At 37.9% G+C, this 13613-nt stretch overlaps 1 protein-coding gene across 7 annotated transcripts in view; it reads right to left on the reverse strand.

Annotated features, from left to right (window-relative positions):
• LOC150094164 (tight junction protein ZO-3-like) overlaps window positions 1-13613 on the reverse strand; it is a 528478-nt gene that overhangs the window by 12977 nt on the left and 501888 nt on the right. For all 7 annotated transcript variants that reach the window (XM_090411771.1, XM_090411769.1, XM_090411767.1 and 4 more), the window contains one exon: window positions 11377-11594. In XM_090411771.1, the coding sequence (XP_090267897.1) occupies window positions 11377-11594 (218 nt within the window). The remainder of the gene's footprint in view (window positions 1-11376; window positions 11595-13613) is intronic.

Below are 13613 nucleotides of genomic sequence, written 5' to 3' on the forward strand. Positions count from 1 at the left end.
CTATTATGTCGATCTGGTACTTATCTAATTCCTCAGCTAGCTCCATTTCTTTGCCATTCAGGCTTCTTATGTTGATAGTACCGATCTTTAACTCTGGTGATGTTGAGTTGGGGTGTGCTTTCAGATTTGTTCCAGTAGCTGACTCTTCACTGTTCGCCCTGGTTCCCTGGCGAAAACAACGGGGGCCTTGTTTAACCGGGCGATGCCCCCAGCTGGCAAGAAATTTTGTCATGTTGTACCATCATTTTGTATATTGGTTTAACCAATAAGAATACATGTTGTTTATTATTTTAACGGTATAATAGAACACAGAAACTAAGTAAATAATTAATTTATTAACTTGATGCTGATATTTCGCTGGTGTTATAACCAGCATCTTCAGAGCACAAAAACACTGTTTGTCACAATATGCGAGACTAAAACAACATGGTGTACTTAAACAAAATTGTAGCAGCAACACAAAGACTAGTCCTGATTTTGGCGCCCTCTATCTGAAAAAAAAAAAAAGCTATCATATATTACTAGAGTCCTAGAAAAGTGCTAGTTTTTTCTTAATATGACTGTCTCCCAGATCTTCGGCAAGTTAATACAGCCATATTTGTTGAGATTTGGAGTGTGTTTTAGGGCTTCTGTCGCCTCTAAGAACAATCTCTCTGATTTATACGAGTTTCTGTGTAGTACTTTTGTGTTTTTCCAGTTGATCCTGTGTGCAGGGTATCCAGAGCATGGTCTGCTAGGCCCAACTTCCCATAATGATAATTCCGGACGTATCTTTTATGTTGGCTGATGTGGATGTTCACAGTTCTTCCTGTTTGACCATAGTAGGCTTGATTGCATGAGCAGGGTACTTGGTAGACTCCTGGATGTGATAAAGGAGGAATGCTGTCCTTGGGTGAGCGGATGAGGGTGGCTAATTTGCTACATGGTCTGAATGTAGTGCGTAGTTTATGTTTATTGAGAATTCTTGAGATCTTTTCGGATGTGCCTTTAATGTAAGGGATGGTGACTGTTTTGTTGTAGTTCTCTGTGGTGGATGGTGGGAGGGGTTTCTTAGGAGTGTTTAGTATTTTGTTTATTTTATGTGGATTGTAGCCGTTGGCCAAGAAGGTGTGGCATAAGTGAGTCAGTTCAGCAGTAAGAGCCTTGTTATTGGAACAGATTGCTCTCGCTCAATGGTTTAGCGTTTTTAATATGCCATATTGTTGAGAAGGATGATGGTGTGATTGTTTGTGTAAGTATCTGCCTGTATGTGTGGGTTTTCTAAAAACTGAAAATGATAAGGAACCATCTAGGAGACGTGTGATGAGTGTATCCAGGAAGGGCAGACAGTTGTTGGCTTCCAGTTCCATAGTGAAGTGGATTTTTGGATGTTGGCTATTTAAATGTGCTAAGAATGTTTTCAATGTCTCAGGGCCATGTGGCCAAATAGCAAGCACATCATCAACATAGCGTAGCCAAAGTGTTGGTTTGAGAGTGGCTGTATTGATTGCTTGTTTTTCCAGGTGTTCTATGTAAAAGTTGGCTGGCGGGGGGAAAGGGGGGAGCCCATGGCTGTACGATCAATTTGTTTGTATATTTTCCCTTTCCATGTGAAATATCCTGCATGTATTGTGAATTTGAATAGTTCAAATATATCAGGGGGGAAGTGTGACTTCAGTAGATTGAGGGTTTCTATTAGTGGTACATTTGTGAATAGTGAAGTGATGTCAAAGCTTACTATTAAGTCTGAGCTTTTTAGGGTAAAGTGTTGTAAGATGCTTTTTAGGTGTGCTGAATTTTTGACAAAGGAGGGAGAATTGTTTGTGAGAGTGGCTAGAAGCTTCGCTAAATGTCTAGCCAGTTTGTATGTAGGATATTTATACTGTCCACAATTGGGCGTAGGGGTGTGCCTTGTTTGTGAATTTTTGGTGCTCCATAGATCCTCGGTGTTTTAACATGGAAGGGTTTGAGTTTGTTAACTGTGTCTTTGGGCCAGGAAGTGACTTTTTTCAATAATTTTCGTGCCTTATTCTTTTGTGTGTTGGTGGGATTGCGATCTATAATTTTGTATGTTGACTGATCTTGTAATAGTGTGTGCTTTTCGTTTTCATATTCAGTTGTGTCCATCACCACGGTTGCATTTCCTTTGTCTGCTTTTGTTATGGTAATCTGGCTGTTGTTGTGTAGTTCTTTTATAGCTATGAATTCCTTATGTGGGATATTATTTTTGGGCGGTTTGGACTTGATTAGGATGTTGGCCACATCTAAATGTATGTTGTTAGCTATTGTTGGAGGCAGGTCGTAAATTCCTCGTTCGATGGACACCATTATTTCGGCTTTTGGAACTTGCTTGGGCGTTATGGCAAAGTTGTGCCCTCGACTTAAGACAGTCGTGGCTTCTTTGCTTAAGGTGAGTGACGATAGATTCACGACGACGAGGTCTTGTTGTAATTGCGGTCGTTGTATGGTGTTCCGTTGTTGGAGATTTTCAAACTTATTTTGGTGCCGGTTTTTGACTCTGTCGAATTCTTTTTTTGCCGTTGCATCAGTGATGTTATCTAAGATCTGCCAAAGTTCCATATTTAGAATATTATGCAGTGATTCTCGTAATGCGCTGATGGTTGAATTTGCTTTTGCTAATTCCAGGCTAATTTCAGTATAAATAGTCCCACATACAAACTGGCTAGACATTTAGCGAAGCTACTAGCCACTCTCACAAACAATTCTCCCTCCTTTGTCAAAAATTCAGCACACCTAAAAAGCATCTTACAACACCTTACCCTAAAAAGCTCAGACTTAATAGTAAGCTTTGACATCACTTCACTATTCACAAATGTACCACTAATAGAAACCCTCAATCTACTGAAGTCACACTTCCCCCCTGATATATTTGAACTATTCAAATTCACAATACATGCAGGATATTTCACATGGAAAGGGAAAATATACAAACAAATTGATCGTACAGCCATGGGCTCCCCCCTTTCCCCCCGCCAGCCAACTTTTACATAGAACACCTGGAAAAACAAGCAATCAATACAGCCACTCTCAAACCAACACTTTGGCTACGCTTTGATGATGTGCTTGCTATTTGGCCACATGGCCCTGAGACATTGAAAACATTCTTAGCACATTTAAATAGCCAACATCCAAAAATCCACTTTACTATGGAACTGGAAGCCAACAACTGTCTGCCCTTCCTGGATACACCCATCACACGTCTCCTAGATGGTTCCTTATCATTTTCAGTTTTTAGAAAACCCACACATACAGGCAGATACTTACACAAACAATCACACCATCATCCTTCTCAACAATATGGCATATTAAAAACGCTAACCCATAGAGCGAGAGCAATCTGTTCCAATGACAAGGCTCTTACTGCTGAACTGACTCACTTACGCCACACCTTCTTGGCCAATGGCTACAATCCACATAAAATAAACAAAATACTAAACACTCCTAAGAAACCCCTCCCACCATCCACCACAGAGAACTACAACAAAACAGTCACCATCCCTTACATTAAAGGCACATCCGAAAAGATCTCAAGAATTCTCAATAAACATAAACTACGCACTACATTCAGACCATGTAGCAAATTAGCCACCCTCATCCGCTCACCCAAGGACAGCATTCCCCCTTTATCACATCCAGGAGTCTACCAAGTACCCTGCTCATGCAATCAAGCCTACTACGGTCAAACAGGAAGAACTGTGAACATCCGCATCAGCGAACACAAAAGATACGTCCGGAATTATCATTATGGGAAGTCGGGCCTAGCAGACCATGCTCTGGATACCCCTGCACACAGGATCAACTGGAAAAACACAAAAGTACTACACAGAAACCCGTATAAATCAGAGAGATTGTTCTTAGAGGCGACAGAAGCCCTAAAACACACTCCAAATCCCAACAAATATGGCTGTATTAACTTGCCGAAGATCTGGGAGACAGTCATATTAAGAAAAAACTAGCACTTTTCTAGGACTCTAGTAATATATGATAGCTTTTTTTTTTTTTTTTCAGATAGAGGGCGCCAAAATCAGGACTCTAGTCTTTGTGTTGCTGCTACAATTTTGTTTAAGTACACCATGTTGTTTTAGTCTCGCATATTGTGACAAACAGTGTTTTTGTGCTCTGAAGATGCTGGTTATAACACCAGCGAAATATCAGCATCAAGTTAATAAATTAATTATTTACTTAGTTTCTGTGTTCTATTATACCGTTAAAATAATAAACAACATGTTCGACGAACACATAAGTCTGTCCACACCAATAAGAATACAATTTGGTTGGCTAAATCCCAAATTGCCAGCCCATCCTTGTTTGTTCAGTATCCAGGTAGATACCCAACAGAGTGCACCACGAGAAATTGAGGACTGGACATTAGGTCAGAAGTCTTGGTCGGTTCTCTGCATATCTTTAAAGGATATGTGGAGGTCTCCTCTCAGTTATACAGCTTTGACCCTTAAGCATCCCTAATCAATTCATTAGGATGTTTTATCCTGATCATGGTGGAATCATGAGGAACTTAAGTGTAGAGAACATCAGAAAGGATGGCTTAATTGTGAGTGAGCAGGAAGTATTTGAGGAAATAAATAACCTTGATGTCAGTAAGGCAATAGGATTTGATGACATATTACCATGTGTCCTAAGGGAATGTTCCAGGAAATTGGCAGTAGCATTGGTATGCTTGTTTAATAAGAGTCTTGCAACAGCACAGATTTCAAGGGAGTGGAAGAAGAGTAAAATTGTTCCACTGCATAAATGTGGTGGGTAAGGTGGATAAGGCTGTAACTTCAAAGTATAGGCCAATCTGTATATCTGGAGCTGTGGTGAAGGTACTGGAGAGATTGGTGAGAAGTAGGATAAAGAAATGAGGTTGATAACAGCAGCATTCTCATTGGTTATCATCATGGGAGGGGGAGGATGCATATACAGTGGTTTACTTGGATTTTGCAAAAGCTTTTGATAGAATGCCACACGACCAGCTGGTAAATAAATTGAAGCAGATGGGACTGGATAACAGACTTCTGAGTTGGATCAGTGACTGGCTCTCAGATAGGTATCAGAAAGTTGTATATAGGGATGCAGTATCCTGAAAAAGAAATCACTAGTGGTGTACTGCAGGGGTCAGTTATGGGACCATTGTTGTTCATTTTGTATGTTAATGATATTGGGATAGGTTTAACTAGAGATATGCAGCTGTTTGCATATGATGCAAAATTGGGGAGAGCAATGCAGAATCAAGCACATCTTATGGCCTTGCAGGAGGACATGAATAGATTGTACGAATGGGCAGGTAAGTGGCACTATCAATTCAATGTTGCAAAGTGTAAGGTTTTGGAATTTGGTAAGCAATGATGAGATGCAAAGTATACACTTTGTGGGGAAACTTTAAGGAGGTACAAATCTGGGAGTTGTGATGGACAAGGAGCTGAAATTCTGGGGCAACATTGCAAATTGTACGAATGGGCAGGTAAGTGGCACTATCAATTCAATGTTGCAAAGTGTAAGGTTTTGGAATTTGGTAAGCAATGATGAGATGCAAAGTATACACTTTGTGGGGAAACTTTAAAGGAGGTACAAATCTGGGAGTTGTGATGGACAAGGAGCTGAAATTCTGGGGCAACATTGCAAAGTTGTGAAGACGTCACATCAGATAATGGCAATGTGCAGAGGACCCTGACATGCAAAAATAGAGAGGTTATGATGCCATTGTATAAGGCATCATATCAATTATTATGAACAGATTTGGTCACCAGGTTTTCTGGAAACTGTATAAAGAGGGTGTGAGCAGTGGAGTGAGGAATTCATTGCCTGAGTGTGTTGTGAATATCGACACATTGAATCATTTTAAGGCATGGATGGATGGATGAGCATCGTGTGCAATAGTGTGTACCTCACAAGATGAGTCTCTGACTCCATGGAGATTGAATGTTAATAAAAATAAGAACTAGTTATGTTTTTCTTGAACAGCTGGAGGTTGTAATCCTTGGGAAACACTAAATGCAGAAGGCTATTTCATAACACAGATGCAGATAGAACGAAAATCTAAGAAAAGTTAGTTTGGTGGTCTGAAGTCGGACCAACAACTCTGCATTTGTACAGGAAAGTGTAGGATAGATGGAAGCCAGTTCATTAGAACAATACCCATGGAAGTGCTACCTACAGAAAAGGCACTAGGTAGAAACAAAACATCTGTGAGAAAGTGATGGCCTGAAGTCTGCCCATGAGAGACACTGGGATCATCAATTAATTGGAAAACGTTCTTTTCTGGAGAGCATCAAGATTTTGGGAGATACCAGGTTAAATGTGAGAATAGTATCTAAGGTTGGGTGGATGTGGGATTTGTATAAGGTTATTAATTTTATTTTCTGTGCTAGAAGAATGATTTTGCATTATTTATACTTGGATGTATTTTGGGCAGAATGGTATATGCTATGTTTTGAGACAAAAAAGAACACTATGGCCTTTTAACTGAGGAGGAGGGTATGGATGTCATGTAAAACTGATGAAGATAAATCTTGCATGGAGATCTGGGTGTAATAAATTTTGAGTTTTTTGGTGAACCAGCCCAAATTTGAGAACAGTATATTCTAAAGTACGACAAATTTAGGATTTTTATAAGATTAGCAGTTAACAGGTGTTATGTAGCTGAAACTGAAAATGATACCCTTTTATGAGGTTATGGATGGGATGTGAAGTTGGTCTGAGGGAATAAAATCCAACCATGCTGGGAGATCTGGGTGTTATCAAATATAAGAGAAGATGAAGTGTAGTCCTTTTAACAAGAAAGAAAGCAATGCATTTTGATAACAGTGAACTTGAAGAGGTTATCCATACCCACTGAAGTCATAAATATATCCTTATACAGTGAAACATATGAGTAGCATTATGAATGTACGAGAATCATTGATTATGATAACTAAATACTTAAGGAATTGACAGCATACACTAGAAATATAAATTAAATCAACTTTAATATATCCTTTCTGATATTTCGGTAACGTCACGTTGCCATCTTTATGGGAACTGAAGATAAAGACATGTGCACTACATAACAGCAAATGAGAAACGAAGCGAGGAAGCTACTGTTTTCCTCAAGTCCTGATGATGCCCCCTGCTTGGCTATATTAGGTGTTCTTGGCCTTTGGGCTGAAGTTCTTCTGATATATGTTTTCCAAATTTGGGGCAGTTTCATGCATGTTCCTAAGGGCTGAGGCTGAGTCCATGAATAGTCTTTCATATTTGAACTTGCTGTGGTGTATTACTGTGGCTTTCTTCCACCTTATTCTGTGGCGAGTATCCAGAGTATCCATGGTCTGCAAGCCCAGAGTGGCTGTACTGGTGAAATCGGATGTAGTCCTTGTGTTCTGAGATTCTGATATTTTCTCTCCTGCCTGTAGGACAATTGGCCTGCCAAAGTAGGACAATTTACAGCTGCAAGGGACTTACCTCCCCCATTGAATACCATCCCGCCAACTTACAAATTAGAAAACTCCATAGGCTCCTTAAGAAGGTCACTTCTTGGCCTGTGGAGATTACTAACAGACTAAAATCATATAACTCTAGACCCCCTCCCCCCCGTATATATGGGCTCCCAAAAATACATAAAGAAAATGTGCGATTATGTCCCATAGTGGATGGCATTGATTCCTCCACTTACAAACTAGCTAAATATTTAGCCAAAGCGCTCTCACACTATACTGGCAACACACCATCACACATAAAAAAACTCAGACCACTTCAAAGCCAGTATAGAAAACCTTACACTCCAACATAATGACATAATGGTCAGTTTTGACGTCTCCTCCTTATTCACAAATGTCCCCCTCAAAGAAACCTTAGAGCTAATCCAAGCTAAATTTCCTCCCGATATCTAAGTCCTATTTCAGTTCACAATGAACTCAGGCTATTTCGTTTGGCAAGAAAAATTCTACAAACAGATAGAGGGGACAGCCATGGGTTCACCACTTTCCCCACCCTTGGCCAACTTTTTTATGGAGACTTTTGAAGAGAAAGCCTTAAACTCTGCCCCACAAAAACCTACCATATGGCTTCACTACGTTAATGATGTATTCGCTATTTGGCAACATGGCCCAGATACACTCCTCTCCTTCTTAACACACTTAAACAACCAACACCCAAGAATCAAGTTTACCCTGGAAAAAAAGAAAAACAATAGCCTCCCCTTCTTAGACACACACAGTCACCCACCAACCTGATGGAATCTTGGTTTTCTCAGTTTATAGAAAACCCACAGGTAGATACATCCACCAACAATCCCCCCCCTCACAACAATACGGAGTTATTAAGAAACTATTCAACAGGGCAAAACTAATCTGTTCAAATGACCAAGCCCTAACTACCGAACTAAATCACATCCTTAACACTTTCTCAGCCAATGGCTACCCCCCCCCCAAAAAAAAATTCAAAAAATACTAAAACCAGTTATCCATAACCCACCTCCCTCCCTTCACAAAAAAAAAGATTACTCTAAATCCATCACAATTCCCTACATACAAGGCACCTCAGAAAAAATCAACAGAATCCTAAAAAAATGACTTGACCTCTTGTTACAGACCATATAGAAAATTGGCATCCCGTATCCACTCCACTAAAGACCAACCACTTCCCCTAGACCTACCTGGTGTATACCAGGTCCCTTGCAGCTGTAAATTGTCCTACTTTGGCCAAACAGGCAGGAGGACAGCAAATATCAGAATCTCAGAACACAAGGACTACATCCGATTTCACCAGTACAGCCACGCTGGGCTTGCAGACCATGCTCTGGATACTCGCCACAGAATAAGGTGGAAGAAAGCCACAGTAATACACCGTAGCAAGTTCAAATATGAAAGACTATTCATGGAATCAGCCTCAGCCCTTAGGAACATGCCAAACCTCAACAAATTTGGATGCATGAGACTGCCCCAAATTTGGGAAACATATATCAGAAGAACTTCAGCCCAAAGCCCAAGAACACCTAATATAGCTAAGCAGGGGGCACCATGGACTTTAGGAAAAACGGTAGCTTCCTCGCTTTGTTTCTCATTTGCTGTTATGTAGTGCACATCTTTATCTTAAGTTCCCATGAAGATGGAAACGTGATGTTGCCAAAATATCGGAAGTATATATTAAAGTTGATTTAATTTATATTTCTAGTGTACGCTGTCAATTCCTTAAGTATTTAGTTATCATGTCTAACCAGCGTATAAGCCTTTCTACAAGAATTACAATCATTGATTATGCAATATTATTACATTGGGTCCACTTATATTACTGCCACGAAGTTCCAAAACTCATTTCAGGAACTTCACTGTGCATGTCACTAATCACATTAAACCTCTCTACTCTTTCTTCATACTGTATAGAGAAAATTATTCTTCACATCCATGCAGATCACACTTTCTCAATTTCAAGAAGCCTTTTGTTTCCCTTCTTACCTTGTCAAATTTCATTTCACATTCCATCCATCTCTCCCTCCACCCCCCATTTATAATCTCCGCAACTCACATTTCATCAGTCTATCACCATAGCAATGGTCTACAGAATCTTGGTTTGTCAGCTAGGAACATATTATATGCCAAAAACAATTAGGATAGTAAATATTTTAGACTTTGTAGGCCAAGGTAAAATCAAGGATATCATGCACTTATATTAACAAAATGCAGAATATAATTGTGTACAAACAGATCTTTGGGAAATTAGTGGGAAGTATGGAATTCTTTTTTTATAAGATATAAATACACTTAATTGGGATTATTATTATTACCCAAGATCCCGTGGAGTCAAAGACTCATCTGGGAGATCCTTTTATCATACACACAGCTCATCATACCATGCTTTAAATACACTCAAATTCTCTGCAGACACCACGCTCTCAGGCAAGGCATTCCAGCCATTCACAACTCTGCATGAAAAAACCTGCTTCTCACTCCCCTACTCACCCTCTTTATACAGCTTCCAGGGATGCCCTCTAGTTCTCCCCTGATCTCCCACTATTTTCTGTAGAACCTCTCCAGCATTGATCCTATAACAACCCCTCGATTCAAAGTTCGTATTTTCAGTCATCAAAATTAATTGCAAATGCTTATCAGATAAAGCTGATCCGTAATAAGATTTTAAGTATTTCATATTCGAAAAATGTCTTTTCACACATATAGGTAGTATCAAATATAAGAATTATTTCACCAAAAAAATATTTCATTTCAACATACTGGTCATTTGAAAAATAAAGGCATTTATATTGAACATAAACAACTATGTACCAATATTCACCAACTCATGATACGTGCAACTAGAAATGCATGGCACTCAAAACACTGTCAAACAATGCATTGTGAGTCAAGCTATATAGGTGATAGCGCACTATGATGAGAAGGCATGTGCCACAACTATACACATGGTGCGAAAGCAACCATTGACAATATACACACTATGTACTGTGAATGGGGCTTCACATTAACACTACCCTGTGGATACTGAAACAACAATTTCATAATTTGGCCACAAAATTCATTTAAAAATCATTCTTAGCTCATAGACTGTACAATAATAGGCATGGAGTCAGATCAGACCTCTGAGCCATAGTTTCCCAACCCCTGCCTTAGATGGTAGATGAATTTCACTGTTTGATGTGAGACCACCACAAACTCTTTTTATTGAAGGATTCAAGTGGCTTAAAAAATTCTGTGTTTGGTTTCTAGAGCAAGGTTTTTGAATTATCCTAGTGACAGGTTTAAAGTTTTTGTGAGCAGGATTCGTATAAAATGAATATGTCCTAAGCCAGTGATTCTTTTGCAGAAGGAAAATCTGAGTTTTCAAAAATCTTATCACTTTTGACTGAAACTGTAACATATTCAGTTGGCAGATATGATACCTCTGCTTTATGATTTCAGCTGCCTTGACATTAAAACAGTCATGCTTATTGCCTCGCATATCTGTTCCTATGTAAATCATTGAAACCATTACCACAATGGACTTAAGATTTGGAGAAAAAATTAAAAATAATAATCTATTACATCATATTAAGGATAGAAAAATTAGAGATTACCAATGGCCATTGATTTTACACCCTTTAATTTTATATGTCTGCTTGATTTTATGTTGTATTAGAAGTTCAGCATATCTCTGAAAAGTAGTTTAGAAAAATAGTGAATAGTAATATATGTGAAGAGATAAATCATATTCAGCATAAAATATACTTTTTTTTTGGTGCTGAAATTTACAAAACCTGAAAGATGCCATAAGTGTCAACTTGCCAGAAAAAAAGTACTATTCTTCCAAGATATGTAAAATCAATCCAATTATTCAACATGTTCCATAGTATTATCATTATGACATACTAAATATCAATCAAATTTAATTAAAACACTCTTCATTACTCACCTGTATTTTGGTGGAAGAACCATTCTACTCCTATCCATATGAACTGTTTTCATAGGCTGAGCAGTACTACGCGTATACCGGTATGGATCATGTGCTGATCGGTTATTTTGATTTGATGAAATAAAACGATCTCTAGATTTTCCATCAAGATGATTATTTGGATTAGAAGAATATTTATTATAAGAGTCACTACTATACGAAGAGCTGTCAAAGCCACCCTATTAATATAATTTCAAATATATTAATTCAATTGTATTGAAAAATTTATTTAAACTTTATTATTAATATTTTATAAAAATTCTTTATTAAATGACTAAGAATTGTTCTGTTCTTTCAGAATATAAGAAATATACATTGAGATATAGTTAAATTCAGGTGATTCATCATTTCATCAATTGAAATTCCTTCTTGATTATATCATGGAAGGGATTAATTTTGCAGTATTATAATAGTATGCTGGTGTAGTAATGCAAAGGATAGCAATATAAACATGAAGGTGCAGTCCTTTTCTCTCTATATAACTACTGTTGTTAGACATTCAAAGGTCACACTATCATCTCTCCAACAATGATATTTGGGAGAGAGAAAAAAAAAAAGTGAACAGAGTAAAATTCACCTGCTCAGAGGACAAATGACAGTATCATTGACCAACTAGAAAAGATCTAAGTTCAATTCTCATTAAGATAAGAGGAATCTTCAAATGAACTTTTTCAATCAAAGGTGAGTGAGACGATCATAGAGTAGCAAGATTTTTCCTTTCTGGAAACTTGGGTATTTCATCTCACATATAGGCAAATTGGCCAGAGAACCCATACAATTTACACAGCAACTAGTAGTGGCCAGCACATGGCATATAGTAAGCACACAAAAGATTAAGTAGTGTAGATGGCAGGTTGTGTGGTATGGAGTGACCTTCCATGATAAGTCCTTGAAAGTGGACATCGCATAATAATAACAATCATAATGCCCTCAGCTGTCACACATGAAATGTCATCAATGGAAAAATTATTGTATAAGTCAAGTTTTAAATCAAAAATGTTGTTCTTGGAAGGGGCTCAAGTCTCTACAAAACTTTTGGCTGAAATGAAATTAAAATGAACTAACTTTTGAATTTAGTTGTGAATTAAAAACAATTTCTTTAAGTTTTTTTTTCGTTTTTTAAGAGAAAATTTCAACATGAGTTCTACATTCATGGAAATCTGAATATGAAAATGTCTTCTGAGGAATCTCCCAAAAAAAAGGTGATAATCTTTACAAGCTCCAAACCATATAGAAAAATAGTATTCGTTATCTGAACTCCTAAAGATCAACTCCAATCAAATTCCACCACATTTTTTTTTTTCTGTACCAGTCTTTCTTACCAAGTACCACTAGAATGTAATTTTTTTATATCTGTATGCTGTTAAATTAATATATGTTAAATGTTTCTTTGTTTTCACTAAACAAAGAAGACAAATAGGCAAGATTCTTTCAAATAACATCTACAAGATGTTATATTCAAGCAATAATGATCAGGAAAGAAAGGAGTAGCTACACCCATGAGCCAAAACATTATGATCACCTACCTAGTAGAGCGTTAGAATCTGGCTGATATAACTGCCTGCACCCATTCTTGACAATGACTCCAACTAGACAGAATAATATCTTGGAAGTCAGTGATTGAGTAAGGGACTGCCATTGATCTGTGGATGCTGTGTTCCACATGATCCCACAAATGTTCGATGGGACTCAAATCAGGCAGCCAGGAAGCATATGGAATGCTTGGATAATGCTCTTTGAATTAAGCTTGCACAATGCCTGCGGGCACAAATGAGCCTGCAGAGCTATTTGCATGTGTCTGTTGACTATTATTAAATAAGGAAAAAATAAAATTAAAACCGTGAAATATAAGTAATAATATTTATTGAAATCGTTAAAAATGTTAACATTTATGTTATATTACAAACATTTTGTAATTCCTCTGTCTTTGAGGGCGAGTGTTACTAGTGCCAATTTTGTGTATATGTTTGTGGTATCCTATCAAATGCCTTAGAAGAATCCAACATTATCATAGTGTATCCATTCGCTTTATCTAACTCGGCCGTAATAATTTTAAAAAATATGATCAAATTGATAAAACAGGACCTTCCTAAATCCATGCTCTCCTTGCAGAGTATAGCTTGTTTGTCTACCCATTTCTCTTATGTGAGTTCTTACCCATTTCTCTTATGTGAGTTCTCTAAAATAAATCTTCACTA

The sequence above is a fragment of the Typopeltis vanoorti genome, chromosome 22 (genome assembly GCF_054136105.1).
Source record: "Typopeltis vanoorti isolate ZY-2024b chromosome 22, IOZ_Tvanoo_1.0, whole genome shotgun sequence".
NCBI classification, from domain to species: domain Eukaryota; kingdom Metazoa; phylum Arthropoda; class Arachnida; order Uropygi; family Thelyphonidae; genus Typopeltis; species Typopeltis vanoorti.